This window comes from Lasioglossum baleicum, chromosome 3, assembly GCF_051020765.1.
Source record: "Lasioglossum baleicum chromosome 3, iyLasBale1, whole genome shotgun sequence".
Classification (NCBI taxonomy): Eukaryota; Metazoa; Arthropoda; class Insecta; order Hymenoptera; family Halictidae; genus Lasioglossum; species Lasioglossum baleicum.
Window position 1 is genome coordinate 6,209,059 of NC_134931.1, and position 26,519 is coordinate 6,235,577.

At 43.1% G+C, this 26,519-nt stretch overlaps 1 protein-coding gene across 1 annotated transcript; it reads right to left on the reverse strand.

The window, feature by feature from the left end:
- Nucleotides 1-26: 26 nt before the first annotated feature.
- Nucleotides 27-10,564, reverse strand: LOC143221925 (uncharacterized). Its single transcript, XM_076447590.1, has 2 exons — nucleotides 8,939-10,564; nucleotides 27-8,801 (listed from the first exon to the last, which is right to left on the reverse strand). The coding sequence occupies exons 1-2, from the start codon at nucleotides 9,072-9,074 to the stop codon at nucleotides 8,503-8,505; spliced, it is 435 nt and encodes a 144-aa protein (XP_076303705.1). The 5' UTR covers nucleotides 9,075-10,564; the 3' UTR covers nucleotides 27-8,502.
- Nucleotides 10,565-26,519: the final 15,955 nt, after the last annotated feature.

The following is a 26,519-nucleotide window of genomic DNA, read 5'->3' on the forward strand; positions in this document are numbered from 1 at the left end:
AGCGCTATGGACCCCGGCTAATGCTCTCTCTCTCTCGCACGCCGCCATTGTGGGCTTCAGCGCTTCGTTCAGGCCGCGCAGTCTATCTCTATATGTCTATGACATCAAGTTTTGAGGGGTCGTTGTAAATACAGAACCCCAATTTTTAAATCTATGATGGAGTCAGTTACGAGAAGAATTTTATAAAAGCATGAGATAAAAACGTAGTAGAATAGATAAAAACGAACGAGTTCAGGTGTATGGTTGCACTATTCTTTTTAACGAAATTATCACAGTTTACGTGCTGGCAATTTCTCGAGAATGGGAAGTTTAGTGTTGAAATACTGTTTCGATCTACTGGCGAATCGTCGAGGTGATTACGACGAAATCGATCTGTGGAAGCGGGACTCGACGGAATTTATTTCTCATTTTCATCGCTATTCTCGCGATTTTAATTCCCGCCGGTTAAAACATTTCTTCCATATCGCAACTTTAATTATATCGCATCGCGTTGGTTTGCGAGCGCGCTATTTGTACAAAATTCCGCAGGCACCGAACGGTCCGGGAGTGTTTTATTAAACAGCTGGAGGAAAAGACCGGGGCGATTTAGTATTGGGAAATCCTTGGAAATTAATTCCCATCATGGGCCGGGGATATTGGCGTAATCGTCGGGATGGGCCGACTCGCGGTAGTAATATCGGTCGAACGGAAACGGCCAGCACGAAGAAAGAAAAACTGTTGTTCCCGGACAATGAGTTAGGCTGTCCCTGTCCGAGCCAGGTGAGCTTTTCGATCTATCCGCGGCGTGGTTATCGCTGTTTCGCGGCTCGCGTTTCCTCTCCTCCAGCTCTCCGTGGCCTTTAGCAAAAACTGCTCGTGCATTTAGCGTGGTCAGCCGTGGCTCTATCGGTTTCCAATGCTGTTTTTTGAAGATGTGTCCCTGCGGCATGGAGCACAGAGACAGAGGGTGCAACCGGGTTCGTGGAAAACAGAAACGCGAGAATCTGCGGACAATGGATTCGTTAAGTCTGCCACGGCTTATTGAACGCGACGTGAAATCGAATGCTCGATGACCGGGCCTCTCTCGTACATAAATCGGTCCACGGTACTTTGATAATCTTCGACAACGCGTCTCCGAATCCAGAGAACCTGTCCCAGCGAATACGTATCCTCAAAGAGGCAAACCGGATACGACATCGAGCAGACACAAAATTTCCCCGGTGATCCTCTTATGAAATGCGGTACGAGAAAATCGAATGGAAGAGAGTCGGCAGGATCCAGTTTCGCATCAGAACGGTCTCTCCTTTTACCGTCGGAGAGAAAAGCAAAAAGAATGGGAAGAAACTCCGAGACCGAAAATAACTTCGCGCACCGGAGGTATGACGACGCGTTCCAGAAAGGAGGAAGGTAACTCGGTGAAATGTCATGCACACTCAATTTCACTTTGTCGAAAGTTTCTTCCCGGTACTGGTCATTATAACGGCGCTTTGTTATCCATCGCCTCGTCGACAACGATGCTTCTCGTTCGCTAGCTAGCTGGCTCACTTACCTCTCGAAGCTCTAACTTTCCGAACACTGTAGTTTGCGGAGGCGACGATACGACTCGTCCCGTCTGACCGTCCGCCAAGGGCTGCGGGCGTCTTTTTGTGAAAAAACGAAAGCTGCACAAACCGAAGGTAGTGTAAATTGAGCTTACAATCCAATCAGCCGTCCCTTCTCTCTGTCTATGGTGTTTCGGTCTGCTCGAGCTTCGTCAACTCGAAAGGCGGAAGTAAAATGGAGGAGCAGGGAGGGCGGAGTGGGCTGGGAAGTTGAGGAAAAGTGGACGCCGGAAAACAGAGAGGAAGATTGCGTGAAACAAAGATGACGAGCGAACAAGGCGGAGAGGATAGTCAGGAATGAGGAACCGAAAGAAGCGTACGACCGCGGAAATAGCCCTGGAGGGTCGAAACTGTGATAGCGCGGAGGGAACTCGGGAACACGCATATATTTCCAAGTACATTTTTAATGGGATTTTTAAATGAGACCCAATTGCGTTAGGCGGCACGGTGCTCGACTTAAGGCAAGATTTCCTTAAACGACGTTTCAGTTCCTCGGGATCGCTCGAGTTTGCTCGTTAGGGGATGAAAATTAAACCGGCGACGTCTTGTATTTCTTCTCTCGTCGCGGCTTACTTATTGGACGCGTCAAGGACACCGTGATCGCGATCTCAGATGTTTCCGTACTATGCAATTATACACGAGAGGTGGCGAGCAGCTTCGAACCGCAAAAGGACGAATAAAATGGGAAGTTTGTGTTCATGCTATCAAATAACATGCTTATTAATTTTATTTCGTACTGCCAAGGCAGTCCAAGGACCAGTACGAACTTCAAGTAGATCTTCTATTTCCCGATTTTTGTACGACATGAAATTTTAAATCAATTACATATTTTATAATCGATTTCTGGACCGCCCGAAATGGGTTGCAACAACATGTTACAACGTGGGTTGTAACATTCCAAATTCATTCTAACATTCTAAATTCATATTAATCCCCTCTGTACTACGAATTATTTTACAGTTGCAGTGATTGGAACTGTGCAGTTCATTATTTCTTGGCAGGAGTAGAAAATTTATATGTATCTATCAATCATTTATTAACAAAAACAATCTCATAAAAACAGTAAGACTGCATTTATTTCGACTTTGTGCAAATTCTGTTATAACACACGTTTACAAGCTCAATCATTGTGAAATAAAAACTTCGAAACTCGTCATTCTGACGGTTTTAGCTGCTTTAGGGTTGATGTCGTTTCCAGCGTGGATATATGAGTATCGTATATCGTGGAACCGTGATTGATACAGTAGCACATGGACGCCGTTTAATAGCGAATGATTATAGTCAAGGTTGTAGCGAAAGGGTCAATTCAGTTGATTTATTGGAATGTACTGTTTCGTCGGTTAGAAACATTAACCCTGGCGCATCGACTGGTGCATCAATGGAAACCAGAGGCGACAGTGTAAACTTCGAACGCGTATTATACATAGTCTCAAATACGACTTGGAAATAACCCAGTCATCGAATTTCACGGTTCATCATGCGAATGTTGGGGATCGACCATTGCACCGTACGCTGATCGAGTAGTTAATACTGAATCGAACGGTGTCAGGAAATGCGCGTGTTGCTGAACTGCATATAGGGTTATAGTCGTTGCATACACAGGAAACGGCGAGGCTCGCTAAAGTAAGAAGGTTAATGGTATTTTATACAGTTTTCGCAGTTCCACGGTACAATGAGGCCTTGTAGTAGCCATCCGTTGGTCGGATCGATGGAACAAAGCAAATGCGTGTAAACCTACGCAGTCCACTTATTGTGTGGTTATTAATCAGTGGACGGACGACCTGGCGAATGTGAAAAGTTTTGTTCGAAACTTAATTACGACCAGGCAAAGTGTTTGAAAGGGGTTAATTCAACGGGAGCCTGGGTCTCTTGTATGAGAGATAGGCAGGGAGGGGGGGGGATGTAAGGGAGAGAGAAAAATTTTCCCGCGAATCAGAAGATGGTTACCGAGAGCAAATACTTCGTCCCCGAGAAATCGTTGGTGTATTTTCTCGGGCGCTGGACAGCGGAAGGAAAATAGAGCGTCGTGAAAGCTCGAACCGGAGAGAGAGCTAAGGGTGGGAACAGGGGGTGGAGAGCGCGGTACACAGCAAGAACGGGCCGGTCGAGAAGAGAGAGATGACGTAAAATGCATTACACCGGGTTTAAGTACACTTTTACGGCAGCGATCGAGAAGGTTTTACACCGGAAACTTTGAAACCGACTGTCAGAGAGAATGAGGATACGAGAGGCGAAACGAGGAGGGCCGTTTTATCTTGATGAGCATGGCAGGATCAGCGGAGAGGTCGATATAGAACTCCGGAGCCCGAGAGGCCGTTTCAGTTTCTAATTTGATTACTAATTTCGGCCATCGCACCCGGGATCCGTCGAATTCTGTTTACGCGTTACACCCCCCGGTCACGTTCATTTTATTCCAAATTCGAAGCGAACTCGTTTCTTTCGTGACATATAGCCGGAAATGCGTTCGTACCCCTAGATCTTGTTTGCGAGTGTCTTACCTATTTCCGCTCCGTAATGGACAGACTTTGTCGAACTAAATTCTCTTTCCATTACCGGGTACAATCGGTCGAGTCACTCAGAACCGTTGTTTTTCATTTGACAAATGGACTTCTGTTATTTAATCGTCGACATGGAAGGTGTACAGTAGGATATGCGAAAAAAATATTAGGAAGCTTGAACATTTGATAGAGGACTGTGAAGGGATGGAAAGAATAAATGTAAGTATATGTAGAGAAGGTAACACAAGACAAAAGAAATAATAGACTGGCTTAGAAACATTAACTGGTAATTAGTTACTTAGGTATTAGAAGAGATAATTATTAGACTGCGGATCTTTATGCAAAATAAAGATATTCTGCATCGATTGTGGGAAGCTGTAGTTAAATAAAAATTAATTTCATCCCTTAATTCTACATCTTTCTACGTTGAAAACAACAAACAATATTCTTAGATTTTTTTATATTTTTCACTATTTCATATCTCACCCAGCTAATTTCTTCATAAATGCATACAAATCTGCAGTCTAATAATAACTGTGTTATTACTATTAAGACATCGGGAATAAGGAATGGTGTGCGATATGGAAGAATCAGTGACGTTACATGAATACTGTAAACCAAGTCCAATTTCTTGACTGTAAGGTCGAAATTGAATAAATATACAGGGTGATTACGACTTTAGGTAACTCTTAAGTTATTTGTTGTACGAATAAATTTTTCAAAGAAATGTTGCAATATTTCCAGAGGGACATACTGTGCTGCAATCTGGTTTTTCTTACTGTTTTCTTGTTTTTTGTTAGTTTACTGTAGATTTTCAAATGGAATGCCCAATATTTTTCCTCGAATTCGGATGAAGTACCAAATTTTTTTTCCATAAAATAGTATCACTCCAAATGGGGCTTAAAATGAATGATTCCCAAAATATTTGTAGGATAACTTTTATTTCAAGACATGCTCGAAGTGTTGTCCATTACAATCAATTCACTTGGGTAATTGGATTATGATTGATTCGGAAAACTGTTTCTAGTGTTTCTTCAGTTATTGCGTCTCATTTCACATGCAAAGCACATACCAACTTCGTTTTTCATCTATTAAACGTTTATTAATTTTGTCAGAAAGGCGGAAAAATTTATAGCTACCTATAGAAATTATTTTGTCTTTCTAAACTAAGTATGTCCTCGCAAAAATTTCCTCAAAACTAACCAGAACACCTAGTACCTTTTGGCTCGATATTACGCGTTACACGGACTCCTATTACGTCACCGTCATCACCATAAACTGCGGTGGTATCGCCGTGTGTTTTTTCGCGTTTGCAATACAATTCCAATAATTACTATCTCGCTTAATGCGATAGGAAAATGATGAACATTTTGACCTATATTTGCACGCAATGCGGAGGACATTTCAGTTTAATTGAATCTTATGTGGTATTTACGGATCGACCGCGTGCAGCGAGTTTTGCGTGTCGATTGAGAGGTATCGTCATTGAATAGTATTAATTTCAGAATTGGAGGAAAAAATAGAAGAGATTTATTCTGTTTTAACAAATTACTTGCTGTTATCTATGCAATTGATTTTAACAGCAATGGTTATTTCGAGCATAAGCTAAACAGCCACCCTCAGGAACGTGATCGAATCGTTTGTTCCGATCATTTTAAAAAATATTTTTTTATTTCTTTCGACATAGCATAGTCGACGTGGATGAAATTAATTGGTCACATATGCTTAACACTATCTTTTTTTTGTTATAAGTTGAAAATTAATTTTTACAAAAACCATTAAGTAAACCTGCGATTAGAATCTACAAAGCGTGAGATCCTTACAAAAATCGTTGTCATGATAAACGTTGTCTTATCTGTGTTATTAAATAAATTGTTTTAATTTTATACGATTGTTATGGAGATTGGTATGGTTGTCAAATGTGGTAATGATATCGACAGTTTTTCGGAATTTTTGTTCATCAAGAATTAAAGGTCTTGTAAGATGTTATGTAGCATAAAAAATTTTATTTTTGTATTAGACTTTTCATTACGTCAAGTGGTTAATTGCGTAGGTTTATTTCACGATCTAGCAAAATTAACATCTCAGCATCCATGGGTTACCCCAGACTTGGTACTTTGTTTCTAAAATCTACATAGGATGAAGCCCGGACTCTTAACTTCTGCTACCAAAATACGTTACAGTTGTTACGGTCCATGTTTCAGCGGCTCTGTAACTCATGAACTCTAAGTCCATTACCAGAGGGCATTTCCCCCTCGGTTGGAGAGGGAAAAATTATTCAATTTGTCGCGAAGGAAGGTTTTCGCAAATACAGAAAAGTCTCGGATAAATTTCACCGCAAATTCAATTGTTTTACCATTTCCACAGACTGTTTCACAGAAAACTCAGAAAAATATAATTAAACCCTGTTCTTACTTTTCGATTCTAGTGGCGAACGTACTAGGTCGATAGTTTGAGCAACAATTGCACGACGAATAATGCGAGACACTGATTTGATCCCGTTCGCGATAGGGTTTAGCAACACTTGCGGACACGTTACACTATTTATCAACGTTCGATTAGCCGGCGTGTCTCTCCGAGCCAGCATTAATGGATACTTATCGAATTAAAAGTTTGGCGTACCGCGCAATCTCGTGGTGCTAAGAACCTAATTGGCATTTAATCCCGTTAGTGAGGGTGCAAACGCCCTCGGATCATCCGGCCAGTTCCCCAACGCTAGAGGAACCTGCATGCCCTTCCGGCCATCACCGAAAACTGCATATTTCGCCCCTGTCGGGACAGTTTACGAAGTAATTAAATTCCGGAAAACAGGAATTCGCGTACGAACGCGCACAATTTGTCAGTCGGACGCAAATTGTTAATAATATTCGAGGATCCTTGTCATCTCGTAGATATCTGCTTGGTCGATTCTCGCGCCCCGGAACTGATAAATCAGTGATAGCCTCGCTCTTTGCTGCGGGAAATTGCCTATATGCGATATTGCCAACGTTCTCGTTACACTGTTCGGAAATAAACGGTCGATTGGCGTCCTCGCGAGATGGTGGACAGAGCCATTAAGGGAAAAAATATTTTTAAATCGAGAACAAATACACAGCATATTCTTTCGTACACAAATTTGTTTTCGTCAAGTGACAGACATTGACCGACACGCGTACTCGGTTGGAATTCAAGTTCTCCGTCTTCCGAAAATGAAACGATTCGCGGATAAAAGTTATATATTTTCAAACATTTTTAAATCCGAGAAGTAGATACGGACATATGAAACGCGGTGTGTATGACTTCTTTTATATGATTATCACTTTCGATAGAACATGTTTGAATTTCAGATTTAAACGATGTATTCGACGCTACTATCATTCTTCTCGTTTCATAATTCAGTGGGTTTAACCATCTCGAGCGATTTTCACAACAATTCGTTTAAATTCCTCGATATAGACGTACTAACGAAGCGCGCTCGATAATAATTTCGCCCCACTTCGTAGAAGAATGTATTCGGTATCGAATCAAGTACGTGCGAGAATGTTCGATAATGCATTTTTATACGAGGAATATTTTGCAAGCCCAGATACAACGTTCCCGCGTAGGACGCGGTGACTTTGATAGCGCGTCGACCGTGATGACGCAATAATTAATCGTTGCTCGAACGCCGAGCCTAGCACAATATCGGCTTATATTACGGTTACAAAGCTTCTCTACTTATTTCCCTGTTTCCTCTCTCGCAGAGGAAAGCCAATCGATAAACATAAAATCTGAGGATCGATGATGAAGCGCAGCGGCGCGCTACGGCGCGTCGCGCCGCTGTGAACACGGAAAAAATAAGCACGCGTTCGATTTGATTGGTAAGCTCAACCGTTGTCAAGCTTCGCCTATCCATTTCACGGTGTGTATTTTCAGCGTGCCCGACTGAAATCCAACCGAGAGAATTTTATATCCTCGATTGACAACGATAAAGCTGCGAGGCAACATTTTTTTCGCTCATCAATTCGAGGCCATTCTCTTGGCTGGCGCACTCCTCGACGAAGCATTTGAAAATACAGTGAAACGACGGGCGAGTTGATTATACTGTGAGACGTCCGGGAATATTCGCGCAGCGTCGAGACGTCAAAACGAATCGCGAGAGACCGCGGGTTAGTATCGATAAACGTTCACGCGTATATGAAACTACGATTTATCGATAAGGGATTTTATGGTAATCCCGGATGGAATCCGGTATCGTTCCGGTCAAAGACGTAAATCGCTATCCGATAATCTAGCCAACGGATTGCTGCGCCTCGGGCTAAAACGCTTCGTTACTTAATAAATAATCGTGTGCTGCCAGACAGCGTGCGCGTCAACGTTCGCATGTGTTAATGAGAACCGCGTTAACTTCTAATTCGAGTTAATTCGGGCCATGCAATGCGCGATATGTGAGACGCAGACAGTAATTAGTGAATAACAGAGCTTGCGAATAATTTATCAGCTGAAAACGCTCGTAACGCCCGCGATGGTGTCGTTGCTATGATGACGGAAGGAATGGAATCGCTACCATCGAAATTACAATCCATCGAGAAATAGAGATGAATGCAGTTATTTACCTGGTAGATGCCACCAGCGATGGTTCTCCAGCGTCGCTCGCCCCGTTTGTCAAGGATCTTTTTCGTTGGGATCAGCATCTGGTTCGATTGTTGATCTCTCGTATCGGCCTCTGGGCAGTCACAGGCTAGTTTGTCGCGCGCGGGATGGACTAAAACAGGCAGGAGAGTTGTGCCAGGTTACGTCGGTTGAAGAAGCGAGCGGATTGCAAGAAGATAGAGTGGGTGGTGACGAAGAGGGTTGAAGTAAAAAATGTTGTTGGAAGTTAGGTGCGGAAGCGCGTCGTACCGAATACGTGGTTGCCTACGAGAGTTCGGCGCGCGACTGTGCTACTGGGGCCAACGCGGGCTACCATCAACCCTCTTATGGCTCTGTCCCTTGGTTCCAACCCCTCTTTACACCCCTCTCTGTACGTAGCACTCATCTCTCCCACCCCGGCCTAGACGCTCCCACCAGAATCCTGAGCGTGACATACTCTTCTGTTTCTCTCCCTCTTGCTGCCGTTTCGCTCCAACCTTTTTCTCCGTCGTGTTCTCGCGCTACCACCTTCTCCCTTGGTTCCACGGGCCATTCTCCACCCCTTCTTCATCGACCTTTCTCCAGCGTCCACCTCTCCCGCGCAGCTTCATTACAACACCCTTTCCTACCACCTACTGTCCTACTCTCTCACCTTTGGCCACTTGCTTGGTTACTCACCCCTGCTACTGGCATCCCTCTGTCCCGCCCGTTTCCTCCACCTCTACCACAGTCGCGTATCTCCTTCCTTCGCCGTTCCCTTTTGTTCTAGCTCTTTTTCACGTACTCGTTATGTCTATTTCTCCGCCTGTGTCTCTCCGCCTGCCTCGCTCTTCTATTTCGTCGCCTGCTTTTTCTCCCTCCACCTGTCCCTTCAATCCTCTTTCTACCGAGCATTCCCTGCCAGTCCCTTCTTTTTTTTCATGACGCTTTTTCCTGGTCTCGGCGTTTCCCTCTTCCACCCTCTCTTATCCATGCCCCACCGTTTCCTCATTCTCCGTCCCGTTCTCGTCGTGTTTTTCTCCAACCCCCATCCTGCTCGTCCTTCTTCCCCTTCTCCCTTCTCCCTGCTCCGACCGCCTCCCGTACTCTCTCTCTATCTCTCTCTTTCTCCCTCTCCCTGTCGCTCTCTCTCTCTCTCTCCTTCACACGCTCTCTCGCCCTTGTTCCGTCTTTCTCGTGCGAGCAACCCCTTCCTTTGACCCCATCGCGAAATCACCAGCGACGTAGACCGGCGGTTAGCGACGGTGCGCGCGCCGCAATTCAAAACTGCGGTTAGAAGGGGTCGTCGAAGATAAGGATGAACCCTAAATATAGCGACATAGTGCTTAAAAGATCCTCACACCCTCCCCCCTCGAGACCGTTCTTTTCCTCGCCTTGCGTGCTCCTTTTAGCGCCGCCGCCGTCGCGAATCCGCCGGACTCCTCTCTTCCCATTTGGACATCGCCGGCAGCCAATAACCCCGTTCGATACTGCGTGTCGCAGTTTAGAATCGCGGAAGCGATACTTGTTAATTTTTCAATCGCTCAGTAATGGGATTCGATCGTCAACCACTTGCTGGACGCATTGGCCCAACCGGACCAACCGTCCGGGGACCATCCGACCGTTGATTCAATTCGAACTTTCCTGGAAACCGGTCGCGAATCTGTAACTGGTGATGAGTCGATGTAAAGTGCACCACGAGCCGCAGTGGTAAACGACCGAGGAAACTCGCGGACTTATTACAGAATTCTGACCCCCCGGCAGGATTTAATAAAAACTTGAACCTGACGGCACAACATGGTAATCGAGAATGCTCATGGAATTACCAGCACGATGTACCCTAGAATGTGATGCATCGCATTTCAAGAAATGATTAGAAATCTGGTACTATCCAACTATTTATCTCTTTTTCGGGTTTCTTCTATTGGATTGGTGCAAAGGTATAACACCGTAGATGTTCTCAACTAAATAAAACGAAGTTTGACTGACCTTCGTACTCACGGTTTTTGTTCTTGTATTTTAAAATTATATACTTTGCTTTATTTATGAATTTGAACGAAATGTGAAATGTCTATTATATGATCAACTTCCAGTTCTTTTGCAATCTCTCGGGATGTTTTTCGAAGATCCATTTTGGTAACAGCTTTTAGTTCACGATCTTCTTTATTTTCTTCACGAAATTTTTTTAAACAGTATTGCGTGCTTATTAATAAGTAATAATAATTTACTATTCCTCTATTTTCATTTCGACAGCAAACATAACCCAATAATAAGCACTTACATCGAAACACAAATCAATAGATGGAGTTTCGCACGTTTCATTGCTGTAATAAGATGAAACGTCACGTCTTATTTTTGCACCAAGCAAATATTTTCCAATCTCCTGATCCGAATGCACATTTGACTAATCTACAGTTTAGCGTACCATACGAAACTCGATTTCGTCAAGCTAATCCGAGTTTAATATAAAGTTGGAATTCAGTAGAATTTTGTGCTCTCATCCTGACTAATTCCGCTCGCCAGCTTGTACAACTTGTATAGTACAATATATGCTGTGCGGTCTCTGATACAGTTTATCACGAAAGAATTTTCAGTAAAAAAAAGATGGTTGACTTCGATCCACGGCAAAAACTTATCGACGTGTGACGCGCGTCACAGCGTGACGCATGTATAAATAAAGATCGGCTAAGCCTTGTTCTGTCCTGTAATTACCATGGAACTAAGCTGGGTATTCTGCGGATCGGTGATCCTTCGTCCTGGGCGCGGCAACACCATAGGATTTCCGCTCGGCTAAAACCAATTTGGAATTAATGTAACGTTCTGCGAAATTAACGTGATGTCCGTCCGGAGATACCGCTGCTCTGGATCTTTGGACAGAACGCTCTCGAAAAAATCTTTCAATTTGTTGGCAGATTCTGTATATAGTACATAGGTGAAGCTTCTGTTGAAATTCATAAAATTTGCGTGACAATCCAACGGTATCAAATGAATTATTATTTCAAAAATTGTGGAATGTATGTCAAGGTATTGTCGTCGAAGACGTTCTACCTCAACAAGATCCAGATCCAATCATCGAGTTCTGTAAGAGTTTTCTAGAACACGAGCTAATCTCTGTCAGAATTATTTAAGAAAGCTGGGCAACATTTCTCCGAGATACTTTCCTTTCGACGCCGATAGTTCGCGCGAAGTTATTGAAGGATTAGCGAATCTTATACACTCGAAGAACTTTAAAAGGTTTTCCCGTTCGGATATTCCAGTCAATCTATAAGTGTGCGCGGACTTAGCCGTTTTTACGCGAACATCGTTCTAATTATAGTTACGTTACGTTGAACGAGCGTCGTCGTCGGCGGGGTTGTTCGAAGAATTCTCAAATAATTCGACCAGGTGAATGGAGGCCGCAGAGATCGGCGAGGCGGTAAAAGAGTGATCAGACCAGCCACTTTGCCCGGCATGGTTGATCCTGCTAACGAATGCGAATCACGTCACTGGGTCCGATTTACCGTGCAGTAAGGATGGTACCCGGCGCTCTACCGGCCATAGGACACGGGGATTACTCTTGCGAGATTAGATACCGGCTCCCAGTGCGTTAAACAGAAGACGACGTCAGAACAATAAGTACTTTGTGCTACTTCACGTACGTGGGCTGGACACCAAACACACCGGCTGACTCGTTCCATCTCTTCTCGTTAGCTCGGGAGACGACGTATTTCACGTGTCATGGGCCAGATGATACACCTATCCTCGTACACGAATTAATAATCCCAGCCACCGGCCACCGAGATGATTTATCTCGCTTCGCGCTAAGTATGCGCGGGGCCAAAGAAGTGTGAAAAATCGTGTGACCTCGTCGCGGACCTCGCCCTGCTGCTGAGCAGGAACATTTATATTCGAAATCAAATTTTCTGTGAACAAACAGTCCAACTTGTAGTTCAAAGTACGTTTTAAATTCTTCCTTTGCTTCTGACGTGTGAAAAGTTTAATAGAGACAGATGTAAGGATACCTCTCTAGTAGATATACCGCAAGTTGGCGATGTGTTAACGCTTGTGTGGTATAGAGAGCGGATCTTTATGCAAAATAAAAATGTTCTATTTGAATCGCAACAAACTGGAGTGAAACCGAAATTTATATCCTTTCTTAATACATGTATTTTACAGGTTGAAAATAATATAATAGTCATTTTCATTAACTTCCCGATTTTATAGGGAAGTTATTGTAATGACCCCGAAAATCGAAAATCGATTTTTTGGCAGATCTTCACGTTTCATGGTCATTGCAGTCATTTTAGACTATTTTCAGCAAAATGTTCGTATGTGTGTGTGTGTGTGCGTATGTATGTCCGTGCGAATGGTAACAAATTTTTCGTTAACGTTTTCTGAAAAAGTAACAATGCGATCAGAATGATGAATGATGCAATCGATGTGCCCCGCTGTAACTTAGGGCTGATTAGATTTTGGTCCACTTTGGTCCAGTAGTTTTTTAGTTTTTTTAGTTTTTTTCGAAAGAAGTTCATTCAACAATGCAATTTATACGAGAGAACGGAAATTTTCCACCGAAAAAACAAACGTAATTACATAAATTACATAAAAAATTTTTTTTAAATTAAAAACGAATTATTAACAGAGATTAAATTGAAAATTAATATAAAATATATGATAATTATTAATAACATTGATGTTGAAGACGGATTGGTTAATGGAGCGCATGCGGAATATTAAAATTTATTACTTCTCAAGAAAATACTAAAATTCCGTCTATATTGTAGTTAGATTTTCAATTGCCCAGAGTGGGAGTGAAAGTAAGAACTCGTTATCGTGATTATATGAACAATGCAAATATTGATCAAAATTTAACACCAATAATTTTTTTTTTTAATTCAAAGGACTACATACGTCATGTGGTTCGACATACCCTATATGCCTTGGGTTGCGCCTTTTGAAAATTTCGTTATTTCTGCGATAGGACGCACCGTTTCCAGATATTAGCGTTTACTTACTAGTGTAACGTCTTAGTACGATAGTAATGTTGTTTTAGAGTTATTTAAATTGAATTATCTCCTGAACCACTAACTTTTCGACATGCATAGGTTAGTACTTTTTTTATAACGAATGTCCAGCTGCATCGATTGATGTATTAAACCAAGCGAGCAACGAGCATACAATATTGGTTTAATGCGACGCCATATAGCAAACATTTACACTTAATAATGATAATAATATACTGCAGCTAACGAATCGGGAAGTTCTTTGTGTGGCTCTTGGAGAGTCACACACCAAATCAAAAACATTAATAGCTATAGGTCCTCCTAGCCATGCGTACCACTACCCCTTTCGCAAGAGCCCTCTAGTTTTTCTAATGTTTTTACCGTTCTAAATTACACCTACTCATTTTTGACATAAATGCATAAAATCTGCTATCTAGTGTGGGAAAACCAACAAGATTGGAGCTTTAACCCCTCACGGACGATGTTTGTGCGCAGTATGGACCAAACAAAACCTTATCCCCCGGTAAGAAACTGTTTAGTATAAAAAAGTTGTAATTATTGTAACTGCGAAGAGAATACTAGGACAAGGGGTTAACGTTGTATCGAACTTTACTGTACAGGGTCTTTATTACGCGATAACCTATATCTAGCATGCACGACACAATATCGGAATTACGGAATAGAAGAACGTTCGCATGTTCGCATGAGCGAGATGGGGAAGCCCCAAGAAAAGTCTCTTTGGTCTCGGTCTAATGAATTGTGACGTGAATAGGAATGATCTGAAGAATGTTTAACGAGACATGTTAGAGAATCATGAACATCAAGCAACCGTGGATTCCGAGCGATGAGCGGGCGAGAGAGCAGCTTCCTCGTTCGTCTCAACATGAAGCCAGTTCGCGGGATCGCAAGAGACTGGCATCCTATTTCGCATTAGGTAGCTATTGTTTCGACAGCAATTGTTTGTTACAACGGCACAGGGATAGGTTGCTCGGTGGCGGTTCGAGAGGATGGTTTGGGTAGTGGGATGGAGGAAAACAGGTTTTAAATATTCACCAATATTCTCGCTCACTCTTCTTCAGCCGCGGGGGAGGTGTTGGCGGTGTGGGTGGGCGGGCGGTTGGCGGCGGCGGTGTCTACCTCTTCTTCGTCCCGCGGAATTGAAAAACATCGATCCGTCGTCGTTTTCTTTCTGGAAAAGCGAGGCGGCTGATTATGCTCTCGTTCCCCGGAACGAAGCGCAGCCGTTTCGTGAAACTATAATTGGAACAACGTATAATTAGTTCGACACACGAATTTCAATTAAAGTTCCGTCTACGGCCCTCGGTTCAATCGTGCGCAGGGAAGGATCACTTTTCGGGAGACGAATCGAGGTTACGGGATGCAGCGAAGGGTCCGGGGATCTATTTAATTTAGTTTTAATTTAATTTGTCGAACGCAACAGCGCCGCGGGTCGACCGTTCCGGAAGTTCTTGTTGTTTCGTCTCGATAGAAAAAAGAAAGAAAAAAAAGGAAGAACAAAATACACAGATGCTCGGACGGTTTATCGACTCGAAGACGACGCGACGACGGGGCTGTGCGGCGCGTGGCGGGAACGAGAGGATGACATTAGGAATACAAGAACAAAAAAAGAGACCGGCTGGACGAGAGGAGCCGGGTCTGGGTTTCGAGGGGGTTGGGCGGGGGCGGCAAAGAGAGACGAAAAGAGAGCTGGCTCCGGGTTCAACCCTTGCCGATAAACTGACACATGCCGAACTCTTTCCCTCATCGGTGGGCGGTGGTTTACTCGCGGTTCACTTGTCATCGGTAAAGATACAAAGATAATTGGTCATTGGGGTATGCCGTCGCACGGGACTGAGCGAGATGGACGAAGCCAAGTACTTTGAAGAGACCGGGCACTTTGAACAGATTTGCTTTGGCCGTTGTTTCGGCCTGGTATTTTAGTTTAGATCAAAAGACTGGCGCTACTGGCCAATTCAGCCGTATCTAAGCTGCCGACTCTCTCTCTGTCTCTCTTTCGTCATCGTTCGCTATGACTCTGTCTATTTATCTCTAAATACGTTCCTCTGAAACTCCATTGCGTCACCGGCCGCGCCACGTCGCGCCACCTCGAATTCTGTTGCATATATGAATATGCATCCCACCGTGTCTACTACCCCCTTTGATGCATCTCGTGGTAATACGTGCTCGGGCAAGGCGTGAAAGGGACGAAATTGGAATTAAACGAACTTATTTGGCCAGTTGATAAGCTTCTTTTTCTGACCGTGCCCTGGCTAATAGGCACGTGTGCCTGGATAACACCGGCATTTGTCTCAACGTTCGTTGTTCCTGCATCTGGGGGAGGTGGAGGAGAGAAAGGTAGTTCTCTAAAGGCGAAGGTAGCCAGAATCATGGCGAAACCCAGGCACGGAAGGGAGATCGATTCAATGGGCTTAGCAATCGAGGTATCCTGTTCGCTTTTAACGAATTTTGTTTATCTAAGTTCGCCGCGCGGCGGTGTTACGGGATCCCCGGAGGACGCTCGGGGATTCCACGCTTTTCAAGAATATCGCCCGACTCTCGTATCGGCTAGAATTGCGGTATCGAATATAATGACGAGAGGGAAGATCCGGGTAAGAGCGAGGAAGAGGTGGAAACCGATGGAAATGGCGGCGCGTATCACGGCGACGTTCGGGGAGAGGGCGGAGAACCGCTGAGGCTGGGACAGACATGCATGGTCCGCAGATTTGCATGTCAATGGCAAGTAATATAAATTACACGTAATTACCTTGCCGTTCGAGAGAGTCGTGAATTTTATTCCGCTCTATTTCGAGGCGCAGTCACTTCGACTGGTTCGGAAGATCGGATCGCCCGACCCGACTCGAGCCGTGTCGGTCGGAAGTCGAGCATAATCGTTTGAAAATGTTCGTCGTCTCGCGAACGTTACGTTTTTTTCTGAATTTCAATTATCTCAGGGCTCATCGAATTAATATCTGACTCGCGCGGCGACGACGTACAATGGTCCGGTAGCTTGCTTTTTGTGGCCAAAACTATTGTAGCGTTATTTCAAGGTTTAATGTTATATTATTATAGGTCGTTGGATTCGTCTTGATACCAGTTAGAATATTATGAAGTAAAAAATATATGTTAATATTTAGAACATTGAGGTGACCTTCATTTTTTATAAAAAAAATACTGATTAACTTTCGTTGGATACATTTTTGCGTCAGATTATCGGAAATATTTGAAAAATCTTGTTAACAATTCTCACAATGCATACTATTGTCTAGAAATCGCGGAAAAGTAGCTAAGATTGAATTCTTCATAGGAATTATACGAAATCTAGTAATGAGAGGTTTTCGGGGTCTCTGACTGGCGCAGATAAAACATGTACATACATTGTAATTCCAAATTGCTATGCAAGATTCAAATGGAACTGCGTATGCAGGCATCGAATAACCGCGGGCCCGTATTTGTTGAAATCCGTTTATAGTTCAAGATTGCGGAAGGTTGCAGTTAAAATTGACATGCTCTTCTTAGTAAATGTTCAAGCTTTCATATAAAACAAGTCCGATGCTTAGCGGTCTTAAACGTTTTTGTATAATTCTTTTCAAAGTTTGAAATGCTATTAATTTACGCTATTCGTGTATGGATTAAACAATACTTAAAAATGAATTAAATATTTTAAATGAGCTTACTAACATATATAAAACCATCATTAAAATCTATTTTCTGATATTCGATGATTGAAACTTAAAACGTTTTATTTTACTTTGAATTTTCTGACTTTGTCTTTAGAACGCTGTATCTCATCACAGAATTATCTAAAATGAATAATATTTTGGATTTGGAAGCTTTGAAGGTTTGTTACTTTATAGGAAACAAAATTTTTTCAATGTATTAAAGTTGAAAAATTGAATTTTGGCCACGAAAATAGGGTCTCCCGACCATTGTGCGACGATTCGGCGATCGATGCGAGATCCGGACGCAGTTACCGAACAATCGGCCAGTATTATTGTTATTTAACGCGGATGGATTTACAATTCTAATCAACGGCAACTTCCACGCCGTGCATCCGCCGCCGCGCCGGTGCTATAAGAAAGTTTTTCGACGACTTAAACCGTCCAATTATTGTTCGCGCTTTCCAAGTATAATAATAAACATCGAGCACGATAACGAACCCCATTCCAGACGTCACCAAGCCATGGCGGCCGAGCAGCGTCTTCCTCCAGTAACGTATCTAGAATACGTGCTCCTTCGTTCTCGAGACTCGTTCAGCATTGGCGACGCGCTATTATTTCCAAACGCTGACGCGCACTACCGTAAACAGGAAACGGCGCCTTTAATCCGTCGCGCTTTTAAGACACTTCGTCGACTTGCTTCACCGCTTCTGGATTACAACCACGACCTGTTAGCTGTTACGACCAGGCGACACTAATTTCGCCGGGAATATGAGAAACCAATTTCAAAGCGACACGAATCTTGCATCGCTTATTGCATCGATCTGTTGCCAACCAAATTAAAAATCCCTGATCTGCTAAACGCTCTACGTCTCGATTTTCTTGAAATCGATACGGCAGAACCTCGATAGTGGCGATTAACCTCCGTTCGCAGCGTTTCGTTGATGCAAACTAAGTGCAGTAACGTCTCGATATATACGAAAACGATATGCACGATAATTGTGGGAAATTTATGAACACTACCGCGGGGTGTATCCCTTGAGTAACATAATACGGATTTAAATATATTGGTGCAACAATAGTAACCCATTGACATAACATTTCTGTTTTTAATTATTTCATTATGAAAGTTTTATCAACGTATTCGTGACATTTTTCTGATTAAAATGGGACCAAACACGATACCATTTGAATCAGATTTACTTGTTTTAATTAATGAATTCTGGAAACGTATTTCACATGTTAACAGTTCAATCTAAACTAATCCATACAGGGTGTCTCAGGACAGGTAGTACGGGCGGTTATGAGATGATTCTATCTGCAAAAATAAGTAAGAAAAAACGAATCACATTTCTTCAGTTGAATTGTGTGCCACGTCTGATCATGGCCAGCCAATTCTACTTCTCGCTAATGCTAGAACAGACGTGGTTGCCGAATATCGAAACTCGATATTCTCGCAAACGAAGCGTCGAACGAGAAAATATCGTAAATATCGAAAACATTATTTGTTTGTTTATTTATTTTTGCAAGTAGCTATACAACGTATCCGATTTGTTATTAAGGGACAGGTGATTCGATATTTGCAACACTCCTAGTCCTAATTCCATGCGACTATCGAGTCGCGGCAAAACATGCCTGTAAGGAAAAACACTTGACGCTCCTTTTTGCGATTCCATATATCGTCGTAGCAAGGCGGCTATAATATCGTGGCGTTTAATCTTTCAAGTTTTTTCCTCGAAATGCTTCGCGGAAGTTTTCCAGTTTGCCAAGACAGGAAAACGGGAAGGGAGATGGCGGATAGGTACGGCGCAGAAGTAAGCTGAGCGGCCGCTAACTTCGACGCCCCAGCTCTTTTTAATGTTTATGCTTTCGAGGCGCTTAACGCGGCCCATGAATATGGCTACTACCAGGCACACCGGCCGCTCTTCCCCGTATCCAAAGTTTTACTTGCCACGGGCCGACTGAGATAATTAGAGAAATATCGCTTAATAAAATTCACCCCCAGGTTGGAGCACCGAACGCCTGCATACCACACCTGATCTCCCTCTACCCCTTCAAGCCTTGCTCCCTTGCGCTTCCGATAGTCCCTACCCGGGCCTGGGCGAGTTTGCACGCTGAAAACATGTACACCGAGGCACAATCGAAACTTCGCTAAGTGTCTGCCAACGGCTCGGCTTAGCCTTCTCCCCGGTTACCTTCTCCGGCCAGGAACACTTGTAATTACGCGGAACTCGGAAGTTTCTCTTACTTTGATTTCAATCTGGCCTTCGCACTGCAACGCGTAAGGTGTCATTTAGCAACTTCCGAACGAATAATCCATTCTCGCGAGTTTATCAACCGCCGACGCGATCTACCCATGTTTGTTAACGCTCGGCCCGTCGAGATTCACGCTTTATACAGGGTGTTCCGTAATACAGTAGTGCACACTTAAGCGCCCTAATTCCAAAAAATTGGGACCTCGATTGGGACTCCAGATACGTGACGAATATCGGAATCTCGCTCAAACACATCCCCTCTTCTTCCTTCAGTTCAAGCCAGCTCTCTACTTAAGTGTCCGTATTCGGCCCAGACTGTGGATGCTAAGTGTACACTACTGTACGAGGGACCTACCGTTAGTGTGTCTTGAAAATGAGTTGCCCCAACTATGAACTAGCTGACACATATTTTATGTATGGACTTGCAGAGTGTAATACTGTAAGAGCTAGACAACTGTAAATATGGAAAATGTTTTCCGAATATGGCCACTTGCCTGACAGGAAAACATCTGACGACAGGAAAATGGCTGGAAAACAAATGTTACGACATAAAATAAGCTGTAACTCGAGAACTAGGTCATATCGGACACATGTTTATGTGAACTTTCTCCTTGTTTTAGTGTCCCAAATCAATCTCTGTTGCACTTCTCCATGCTTTGACTCGCTCTCTGTTTCATTTTGTAAATCGTAACCTAACAGATTTGAACAGAGTTCACATTCAACGAGGATTGGGCAGGAAACAAGGGTTGCGGGCAGAGGAGGAGCGAAGCTGCCGATTTAGAAGCTATAAGTCAACTTCGACGCGCAATTATCCCCCTCACGTCCTCGGAAACCCTCTCCATCATCGTTCGCCACAAGATTCCTGGCGTGATTTGACCTCACCCGGTTATAATTTCTGAAAACGCTGGAAAAATGAAAGTTCTAGAAAGAGAGGCTATTCGATCTTGTGCCACTCCTTTTTTCTTTAAATATACTACTACTTCGGAACTTGTAAATCATTTCGGGAACACTTTTTGCATCTCTGTATTAAATTCGGAGTCGTCGGGGTTTATTGGAATACGTTTCGTCGTGCTTCATTTCAGTAGATAAATGTTTCTCTTTTTTTTGAACGGATAAAGTTACATCCTATACAGCTATAATTATGAACAGAAAGTTGGCGGAGTGATCTCATTTTCGTTTTGTTGTAAACTGATGTCACAAATGATGCAGAAGTATGAAGACGGTGCAACAGGAAGTGACGAGGATGCTGAAGAGCATTTCAAACTAGATACTGCAGCATTGTTTTGCACCAGTACCACCCTTAGAGCCGGGCAACTGAGACTTTTGTTCTGGGTTTCGTATTTAAGAAACCCCATACTTATTATTAGCTTCTTTCACATTTCATAAAAATATTTTAAAAAATGAATCGATTAAATGTTCAAAAGTGGACTTCGAATTTTTATGCAAAATAGAAAAGTTTATGCGTCAACTGTAAGATACAGGAGCTAAATATAAATTTATATTTTTCGCTAATAATTTTAATGTAGTGAAAATAATATATTAATACTCTATTCACCGTTTTAAATTGCTCCTGATCATTTTTGTCACAAATGCATAAAATCCGAAGTGTGCTCACGAGCCGCGGAGGTGCAAGTATCTTTTCTAATTAGATACCTGTCATTTTCTAATTTCCACTTCTTAATTTTAAATGGCATTGAATCAAGTGTATACAGGCTGTCTCCGTAAACATGGTACAACCAGCCGGGTATTGATTCTGCATGCAGAAACAAGTCGAAAAGAAGGAATAACATTTTTTATTTGACGCCTCGTTTTCGAGAAAATCAAATTTGGAATTTGAGCGAATACGCGTGCTATTAGATAGGAATTGGCTGGGGCGTCTGGTCATGACCCACCGGTTCTATTTCCTCCAAATACTAGGGCACGCGAAGCCGACGGGATCTTCAAACTCGATTTTCTCGAAAACGATGCGCCAAGCGAGAGAATGTCAATCCTTCTTTTTCGACTTGTTTCCGCATGTACAATCATCTCCCGGCCGCTTGGTAGTAGGGAATACTTCGCAGGTGACAATGTAAATCATTAATAATTTTCATGAACGCTTTGATCTCATCTAGTACTTGTGATCTGAGAATAGACAGTAATATGTGATAGATGAAATAATAATTAGTTAAAAGTCTGTTATTAAAAACTGGCATTATAATATGAAGCCCTTCTGTTCAAGCAGTAACTTTGATTATAAAGTTTCAAGTGAATCAGTGACCCGAAGGTCTTTCACTAACCTTGTTAAGCTAATCAGCTGGATAAACAAATTTTTTTCAGGGAACGAAGAAGATTATCAATTGCCAGTAGGAAGCTCGTCTGCAACGTGAAAGAATCTTGCGTCCAACGCGAAAAATAAGTTATGCGCGCCGTTCTAATGAATGCTAAGAGATCGTATCTTTGCTTGCGGCGGGAAGTCCACTCAGCGTTCAGTCATAAGCATTGTCACTGCAAAATTTAGCGGCGGGAAAGGGTCATACTTAATTCGGTCGAGTGAAAGCTCGAGGGAAAGGACTATCCTTGAACGGCGTAGCGTGACTACGTACGGCTGATATCGGCGCAAAGTAAAGGCTTTGACCGAGGCTCCGTATGTAAATATACTTTGCAACCTTCTCAGTGATGATACCAACCTATGCCATCTTCGGACAAGGGTTCCCTATCGATCTACCGCATTCGGGTCGCTTCAATCCGAAGAAGAAACGAAACATGTCCGTTGGGGATTTGATCACGTGACGGGAACCTATGATTCTAGATTTGAAAATGTTAAAGATTCCAGGTTTAATGTAATCAATTCCATTAAAAATATTGTTCGATTAACTATTCTAACCAACTATGCTGAAGATTTTCAACACAATCGATTAAATATATACATATGTCATTCAGTTCTTTTATTAATATTTATCCATGAAATTTCTTATAGAACATTATTAAAAATAAGGTCCCCGTATTTAAATATTTTGTAATTGTAGTAATTGTATTGTATATCGGTATAATATTCTTTTCAACAGGTCAGAACACTTGATCTGTTTGAAGAGCTAATATTTCATAAAAGTTGTACGTCATGTATTATTTTTTATCAGCGTGTGGTAGCTGTTGAAGTTTAACGTGGTCTGAAAAATATATATTTACGGCCTCCGGATAATTGTGAAATTAATTTTTACGACGATAGTGATATGTACGAAAAGTTATATTGTACGTTGTTTGGTAAATTTCCTCAATCTACTACATATTAATTTTATGATTACTATCGTGTTTTATAATGTGTGGTACGTTGCAATCGCACATGCATAGACCTCTGTTTGTACGTATAAGGAATGGCTACTTGAATTATTGTCAATTACTTGTTCTAAATAGGTTAGTAATACTATACGTGTGGAAATATAACTGCATCACACGCGGTTGTAGTCAGATCCGAAAATAAAAGAGAGGGAACACTTCGAATCACAAAGGGTTTGGTCCGTTTAACGTTACTTTAGCATAATAAATTACGAAAAAAGTAGTCTGCAGGCCTTTTTAAGGGTGCACCCGATGTTCATCGCGTTAAGAATCCCGAAATCCACGAATAAACTGGCGGGGTCCGTTCAAAAAATACCCCGAAGGTGTTCTTAAAACCGATGGTCTATTAAAATTAAACGAGGCCGGTTAATCGACCGTTCATCTTTTTTCGTGTACAACTACGTACACGTCGATGAATCCGCGTCCCATTTACGGTCAGTTTGGAGCAACGCGGCCAGCCGAGGGTCCACGCGAGGGGCTAAAAAAGATAGGAGACCACGTACATTCGTCCCTGGATGAGAAGAGGGTTTGGTGAATCCATCCGGAAACGCCGGACGGCCACACTTTACCCTGCTTGCGTCATTACGCTCGCGCACCTTTTCTTTCGCACTTCCGTCTAATTGCTTTGCTTACGTTCGCGCGCAAAGTGGTGAGCGGATCGGGGCGGGGGGAGGGGCTGCAAGAGAGAAAGAGGGGGGTACAGAGTCACGTGTCGGCGGTGCTATTACTTAAAACCGAGCCTCTGTGAAATTTCCCTCGTTTCCCTTTGAACGCAAAATCGTAGAAACGTACCTCCAATTTCACTCTCCGTAAACTTGTTCCTCGTCCTGCAGTCGCGTGCGTGCGTGCGTGCGCGCATGCTCGCTCGCTCTCGGTTCTTACGGCGGCATTTAAAACCAATGATTGTGCCCGTTAACCCCCGTAGGCTAATGCGAGAGCATCTTCCACCCGGCTAGAACGAAGCTGACGATTTCGATACGAAACGATCGCGATTCAGCCGTGTTTACACAGCTCGCGGAGAACGGAACGCGTGTCATCGGGTCAAAGGACAACGGTAGACTGACCGATCCACCCAGCCGAACGTGCTACCGACGACACGCCGTCCTTTAGCAATAAAACATTGATGCACGAGAGAAACAGAAGAATCGCACGTTCTACCACTGAGCTACGACTGTGTAACTATGCCGGGAGTAACCCGTGATAGGAGCGGCCTTCCGGGTGAAACCGGATGTTCGTTGAAGTCTATTACGCGTCACTGTTCAACATTGTGTAACGCCGTCGTTCGGGGAGTTTGCTTGGATTTACAGGGAACCCGAAGTATGACCGACATAGAAGAGCGATCAAATGGAACACGTAGCATTCAAAGCATTGTCGGCTGGTACGCGACGTTATTAGTACAGTTTTAAAGGCCTCGGCCTTTTCGGATCGAGGCGGGAGCCCGTTGAGGCAACGATTTCACGCGAGACGCGCTCTCCTCTCGTCGCGCCGGATCTTCTCTTCCCCGTTTTCATTTAGTCTCTCTCGAGGCATTTCATTTTTTCCCCCGTCTGGCCTCCTTCGAGTCTTCCCCCGAATGTTATCCGCGCTTCAGCGTGTAGCTGGTTTATTAGCCCGGCATCTCGCGTCTTAACGATTCAATCAGAGGAAGTGTGCGAGAGAAGCCGAGCCAAGCATTCGCCTGGTTTCGGTTTCGTTGGGAATTCGCGCGAGTGAGGAAGCTGGACCGGTAATTTCTTCATCCTCGTCGAGTTGCGGAAAGAAAGAGGATCGTTGCAAAGGGCTTAATATAGCAATCTATTTCAACAGCGGCCCCGGCTGTATTTTTAGCGATCGCGAATAGGAAAGAAGACATAGAGCTGGAATTGGTCGACTGGACGAGAAAGATGCACCGAGATAGAGCCCATAGCAGACACACTACTATTATACACACTGTCACAAACTTGCCGACAATAGATCGAACTGGTGCGAACGGTCGGCAGGAAGCGCTTCCCATTTCGTTTGTGAATAGCTACGTACGCGCTCACACGTTTCCATCGCCTTGTGTACATCGAATGAACGTAGCGAACCGGATCGCCCTAGAACCACGCTTCTCTGCCGCCTGTGTCGCGCGCAATAACGAAAAAAAGGGACGGAAAGAGCGCAAAAGGAAAAACGAAAATAGAGGAGACACAAAACCGGCCATCCAATTCGATCACCCCATTCCTTTCATAATCGGAATTGTCGTTCAGGTCCGGCGAAGAAAATGAAGCTTCGACAATCCTTTTTCCTCTCTGACACGCGCGCATCATGTTGCATAAAATCGGCACACACCGCGCGCGAGGATCAGACGAACGATTTTTCCCGAGCACCCGACCCGCCCGACCGATTCTTGATCTTTTCGAGAATAGTTACCCAGAAAAGTGGCCGATTTCATGGCGGAGCTCGCGGGGAAGTGAAGTTTTTTAAATGCAAACTCGATCGCATGAATAAAAGATCGCGGGGACGCGTCCGGACGGTTCGAGGAGCACGAATACCAATGTGATCTGACAGCGACCGTGCCTCGGTAATTTGCTAATGCGTCGCGATTATTATATACTTCCAGACGCAGTCCCACCTCGAGCCAATGATAAATTCTTTTGTCAAGCATTTCACCGCCGTGTCTTAGACTTGCGAAATTTAAGCTATGACATTTACCATAATTTGTACAAGCTAGTTCCTCTTATACGAGAGCTCGAACTTCCAATTCCATTTCAGAAGGGAACGGTATTCAGCGATCACTTCTAGTATGACTCGGTCAATCTATGACATATAACAATTAATATGAAATTTTACCAAATGTTGAACAATAACAGTGTGTTACATATTGTAAGTTGTTTTTGGTACCGTAATGGACCTACGGACTTTTACAGTCAATATTGCCTATACTTCTCGTAGAAGTAAAACATAATTACATGCTTCCATTAAGATGTTTGTATGTGTCAAAGATTTCTCCAAGAAATACGTTTGAGTTACGAGATAGAATTTTTCATATCTATGGTCCCTTTCATAGAAATATAATTCTGCAAGTTAAAAATAAATTTAAAATTAGTATCATTGATGTCACGTATACTAGTCTCTCTCTCTCTCTCTGCAAGCATAAATATATTCTTCTTATTTCTTTTTTGTATCTATCATCTTGTAAATAATGATTAAATTGCGGATCTTTATGAAAAATAAAAATTTGCTACGCCAATTGCAAAAGATGGGAGCCAGATACACATTTAATTCTTTCTTGAATAATTTTAACATGTTGAAAATAATGTATATTCATTTTTGTATCATCCTAATTTTTCTCCTGCTTCAAACAGCACCAACCCATTTTAAAATGCATAAAATGCATAAAATCCGTAATCTCGTAATGATTAATATGAAAGAAAGATGAATTATTGTTATTTTGTATTTTATTCAATCGTTGTACGATCTGCCGCCACGGCGACAACAGGGAGAACCGACGGTTTAAATTGAAGTAATTAAAATCCGAGCATAGAGGAGAGAGGGCTAGAAAGTTGGCTATTGTTGGTTGGGAGCGTGCGCCTTGTTAAATTTCTCGGTCGAGCGCAAGTCTCTATTCCAAGTGGAGCGAAACGGATGGCCAATGGCCAATGATGACTCCATCTTTCTTCCACCTCCTTGGTTTCATCCTTGTTCA

Coding starts and splice junctions, on each gene's coding strand:
- LOC143221925 (XM_076447590.1), bottom strand. CDS start 9,074: ATGAGTGCTACGTACAGAGAGGGGTGTAAAGAGGGGTTGGAACCAAGG. Junction 8,802..8,938: donor CGTAGGCAACCACGTATTCG/GTACGACGCGCT, acceptor TGCCTGTTTTAG/TCCATCCCGCGCGCGACAAA.